We start from the raw sequence: 5,924 nt of genomic DNA, 5'->3' as shown, positions 1-5,924 counted from the left end.
GGTAAAGTATATTTTAAGAGAAGCTTACACATATGTAAAATACATCAATTACAAGTCAAGCTATTTCAGAATATATTAAAACTTTTAAATAGGATTTTTTATCATTTAAAAATATCTTGGTTCACTGGGCCGGGCCTCCAAATTGCCTAACTCATTCAACGGATCATCTATTAGTTTATATATATAGTGAGACCATGAACATACGCTTTCGGTGCACCGAAACAAATTTCATGAGAATAAAGGTGAGGTATTAATTTGAGATATGACTTGAACATCGCCAAAAGCCTCTTTTGGAATACAGACGATATCATCTAGCTCCAACGTTGGACCACAAGAAAGTTGACATTTGACACTGGAATGGGAAGAAAAACTGATTTCTTTTTATGGGGAGTAATGAAAATAAAAATGGCAGAAACTACAGACATCCAACGCCTGGACCACAAGAACTCCACTCTTCTATCCCTGTATTTCTTCCTCCCTTCTTTGTAAACGATATATTTCTTTCTTTGTTTAATACATAGGCCTGACACCTCATGATAAGCAATCATTTGGTTCGAATTTGTGTGTTACTCACTTACTCTCGTCCTTAGCTAGGGTGCATCCGGTACTCCCTAGTCTGAAACACCCTTGAACTTATCTTCTTGAAGTGTTTTTCTTCAGATAAAAATGCCCTTGTCATATTATTTTTCCACAAAGTGATAAGTGGAAAAGGACTTCCACTCCTTGAGTTTATATTAGGCCCTCACATTCTCACGTTGCCATGCAAAGGTAGGTAGGAATCTGACGATTGAGACATGAACGCTTTCTCTGTTCCGGGTCAAAGGAAGCAGGAGCAGGAGCCTCTCCCTTTTGTAATTCAAGATCATAACGTTTGTGTTCCAACATTAAACATTTGGTGAGAAAAGAACAAAAGCAAAAAACAGCAGCACAACCCGTGGTTTTGCTCACCTCTCATGGAAGGAACCATGGGCCGATTGCACAAGAAGACACGCACATTGACATCGCCAGGTCAAATGGCCTAGCTGCAGAAATTAAGGAGTAGAAACTAGCGCATGCACACTCTGGACCGCAAGACTTCCCTTGACCCCTCTAGCCCTATAAATAGACGCCCTGCATCCTCCAGCCCTTCTCACCACTCCTCTGAAATCTGGATTGTTCAGTAATTAACTTCAGTTGTGTCCTGAGACGAGGAAGCTAATAGAGGTTTTGGGTTGTGTTCTTAGATGGCTGTGAGGTTTGTGTTGACTTGTTTTTTAATCAGTATTTTTCTTGATGGCGTTTGCTTCTCCAGGTGGGAAGAAGTTCGGAGAACATGGCCACGATGGGTGGGGACCGAAGGCAGATGATGGAGGATGCGGCGGAGGACAAGTTCCCGGAGGGGTTACGCATCCTCGTCGTCGACGACGACCGCGTCTGCCTCACGGTACTAGAAGCCCTCTTGCGCCGTTGCAAGTACCAACGTGAGTCTCTTGATCCCTCCACTTCGCCATAGTCCATTAGAATCGGGGCCTTGTGATCTATTTGTTGCTCGCGAATAATGCTTGCCGCTATGCAGCAACGACGGTGATGGATGCAAAGACGGCGCTGAGGATGCTCATGGCAGGGAAGCAGCAGTTCGACCTCGTCATCACCGACGTGCGCATGCCGGACATGGACGGCTTCAAGCTCCTCGAGCTCATCCGCCTCGAGATGGATCTGCCCGTCATCAGTACTCTCACAGCTCTCAATTCAAAGTCCAATTTTTGTGTTTTGCATCCCTGAGCATTGACAGTTGTTCTTAACAACGTGCTTTTACTCCTCAATCTTGGAGTTACCCTGAGAGGATATTAATTTCTTTGGGCAGCATGTGAGATCCTATATATTTAGGACGATTTTATGAAACCACGTACACATGCACGGCACCCGCACTCTATTTCTAACCTGGAAGAGTTCTAAAGAACGGGATCCCCATTGAGTCCAAACCAACGGGGTGTCGGGGTCCCATCTAACCGTTCATCCATCCGATCGGATGGCGAGTGGGGTAGGAGAGCAGAGGTGGAGCGACACATGAGTTAGTAGGGGACGTATTGTCGGTTTCTAGCCCAAACCAATGGCATCCTATCCAGCCATCCGTCCGATCGGATGGCGAGTGGGGTAGGAAAGCGGAGGTGGAGCGACACATGAGTTAGTAGGGGACGTATTGTCGGTTTCTAGCCCAAACCAATGGCATCATATCCAGCCATCCGTCCGATCGGATGGCGAGTGGGGCGGGAGAACGGAGGTGGAGCGACACATGAGTTAGTAGGGGACGTATTGTCGGTTTCTAGCCCAAACCAATGGCATCCTATCCAGCCATCCGTCCGATCGGATGGCAAGTGGGGCGGGAGAGCGGAGGTGGAGCGACACATGAGTTAGTAGGGGATGCAATGTCGGTTTCTAGCCCAAAACAATGGGATCATATCTAACCATCCATCCATCAGATCGGATGGATGGTGGGAAAGGGGAACAAACGTAGATAGCACGTGATTATGAGATCCCAATTATTGTTTTTAATAATTAGGTTGATAGTGTTTGGTAGGCTAGAGACATGGTCACTCCAATGGCTAATTTGTCCTAGTGAGAGTCTGTGTCACTCCAATGTAACATAGTTTCCACACCCACGTGTTCGATGGGCGTCTTTTATGGACTATCTACAATTTAATTTTATAAATGAGTAGTTTGGCTTAGTGAGAGTCTCTATCACTCCAATGTAATGTAGACCCCACTATCCACGTGTTCGTTGGTTGTATTTATGAACATCTAGAATTTAATTTTATATCATCTCAATTAGTTGTAAAATCCTACCAATAAGAACGAAAACTATAATCTATTCATATTTCATGATATGACCAAGTTATATTTAGTTGTTTCCAAAGCTAATATTAAAATTCGTGTTCTACCAATCACACAAAGTACACAATTGCACCACATCTGTTTGCTAGGGGTTTCATGAATACTACAATTAAGAAATACCTATGTTGTATTGATATTATTAAGATTGAGATTGCTACTCATGTTCATTCTCCTTAAAGTTGTTACTCCTTATGACTATTTACTCTCGAGAATAGCATATAAAGTAGGAGTGTCACTTTTAAGTACATACGTCGAGTAGGTTAACCATGGGTAATGCATACAATACTGCATATTTGTTGAGTTTGAACCAGCACACTAATTTATAGTCAAATTACATTCACAGAAAGTGCAACCACACGTACTTATTTTCCTGAATCTCTACTATTAATGCCCAAAAATCGTCCCAGATAATTCTTGCCCAATCTCTGCCTCGCCCACAGCTGCATGCAATTAATTAGCTGCATAGTTATTTACACATGTCAATTATCTAGACATTAATTTATGGAAAGTATCATTGAGCATTGGACGAGAGGACCACGTTAATTATGAAGAGTATCATTCTTTGGACAGGAGTATCACACTAATTATAAAAAGTATCATCGAGCACTGGACGCGAGGACCACATTAATCATGAAAATTATCACGTAGAATATGTATGCCCCCGTGGCAAGCACAGACAATTAGCTAGTTGCAATAAAAAAGCTATTGACAATGGTGCTTAACGTTTAAAAACTAATATGAGTGTGATCACTTAAAATGCTTAGAGCATTACGTGGGCCGATAGATGTTACCTAGTATGCTAGAGAAACATGGTTGACTGCCAATAATATTACTTGATCTTCAGGTTCACCAATAGTTAGACACGATGATGTGTTTTCCCTACGTGGAACATGTCGTGATATGGCTTAGGCATTGTGTTATTGTTATTGTTTCAGCCATTATTTCTGTATCTTCATATTGAATGTGTGAAATTTTGCCCATTTTAGTCTACATTGAAGCAGAATTATAAAATTGAACATTGAAATGCTTTTTTTGTCTATAGGCACTTTGACCAAAACATATGTACACTTCATAGAGTTTTGTGAATTTCTAAATTCTAAATCTAAGTCATTGGTCATATGGCCTGCAGTGCTATCCGTCGATTGCGACAAGAAGGTTGTGATGAAGGGGATAGAACATGGTGCATCCGACTTTATGGTGAAGCCAGTTCGTACCCATGAGCTAAAAAACATATGGCAACATGTTCAAAGGTGGAGAAATCCCAAAGCAATAAGCCACATCAGCGATCATGACAGTGATGTCCAGAGAGTTCAACCAGCGACTGCTGAAAAGAGTAAGTTACCGGGGAATAAGAGAAATGTTGGAGATGATTCTAACAAGCACAATGAAAGCACATGTGTATCCACCACCCACAGAAAGCCAAGGGTGACATGGACACTTCAGCTGCATAACAAGTTTCTAGAAGCTATCAACCAGATCGGCCTTGATAGTAAGAATTCACATCTTGTGCCTCATTCATTGACAATGTTGGCTGCTCCATATTTTCATTATAATTTTTTATTACATAATTGTAGGGGCTGTTCCAAAAAAGGTATTGGAGCTGATGAATGTGGATTACCTCAGTAGAGAGAATATCGCGAGTCATCTACAGGTTTATTTTCGACCTTTATGCTTAATTTCTATGTTTTTCTTACTATTATTCGTAGGCTAACACTTTGTCATATATAAGTGCAAGCTTTTATTTTCTGGGGAACATATCAGTCAAAGCTCTAGTAATGCAACTATCATGAAGTGTAATTTTAATTAAATGTTTCCCTTAAAATGCGAGGCTTATCTCATATAATGCATGCCTAATATTTTTAGGAGTATTTTTACCCATGCAATATCATTAGTTCTTTTTGTACTCACATATTTACTGTTATTTTTTTTCTGACGAGCATCCATCTCATACCTTGTTATTTTGTCTATCTTTTTATTTCAGAAGTATAGATTGCACTTAAAAAAAGTCAACTCAAATCACTCTGGTGATGCATATGAAAGATGGAACTCATCGTACAACATGAACAACAAGGACAATTTCATGCATAATCATGAACATGGAAGATGGAGTGCGTCCTCTAGCGACACTTCCTCTTGGAGTACAAACAACTATGGTGCAATAGGTCACTTGGCTCCGGCGATGAACACCCAAAGCAACTTCGACATGGGGTCATACCTCCATGATGGTAGAGTGCCGAGGTATGTTGGGAAACAACCGTCAGATGCAAGAAGATTCACAGGTTTTGGTGACCCTCCCGTCAGCCTATACAACAACATACCCAATGAGATAATGTTAGATGAATTTCCTTCATTCAATTATAGTAATTCCTATGCTGACCTCATGTGTGGCAAGCTAATGGAGACAAGCAAAGGCAAAACCCCTTCCAATCGTCAAAGTTCATTTGCAAATACAACAGTTGGTGGCGGGAGGTCTCTTGTCGCATCACAGGTGAACTTCCCACAGATCAACCAACTAGAGAGCTATGCAATGTCATCTAGCCGGTTGCCTCTGCAAAATGAAAAGGCACCATTCATAAGCAATACCACATTAGTGGGAGGCTTCACTGAGCAGATGGCACCATTCAACATGGCAAGCAACACAAGCTCAGTAGGAACGATGTTGAATGGTAGCTCTGCACTTGATGCAAGTAGAACTTCAACTAAAGATAATCATCTGGTCAATAGTGAAAGAACTACTTCGATGCTTCACAACCTTCAGACAAACGATTTCTTCTCATTGACTCAGCTACTTGATGGCCGGGATGGAGCTAGCATTCTTCCTATGCAAGAAGGCACACTTGATCAGCAACCTCTTAATGATCAACTGAATGAAATCAATGCCTTCTCAGTGGATGATATATTTTCCAACATGAACCTGGAAGTAAGAGTTTTTCTCATTTGTATGAATCTATGTGCTGCATATGAATTGTTGAGTTGGACATGTGTACTTAAGTAACACTTTTCTCTCAATGTAGGATTTCACGGGAGATGACCCTATCGTCGAAGAAGCATGA

The 5,924-nt window shown here is 41.5% G+C and overlaps 1 protein-coding gene across 1 annotated transcript; it reads left to right on the top strand.

The window, feature by feature from the left end:
• Positions 1-1,321: 1,321 nt before the first annotated feature.
• On the top strand, positions 1,322-5,924 carry LOC123063369 (two-component response regulator ORR25-like). Its single transcript, XM_044487136.1, has 6 exons — positions 1,322-1,460; positions 1,556-1,708; positions 4,001-4,360; positions 4,446-4,522; positions 4,853-5,791; positions 5,886-5,924. Exons 1-6 carry the CDS (start codon positions 1,322-1,324, stop codon positions 5,922-5,924), a joined length of 1,707 nt encoding a protein of 568 aa, XP_044343071.1.

This window comes from Triticum aestivum, chromosome 3A (assembly GCF_018294505.1).
Source record: "Triticum aestivum cultivar Chinese Spring chromosome 3A, IWGSC CS RefSeq v2.1, whole genome shotgun sequence".
Classification (NCBI taxonomy): domain Eukaryota; kingdom Viridiplantae; phylum Streptophyta; class Magnoliopsida; order Poales; family Poaceae; genus Triticum; species Triticum aestivum.
The sequence above is the reverse complement of the archived record's forward strand: the minus strand, read 5'-3'. Positions and strand labels throughout refer to the sequence as shown.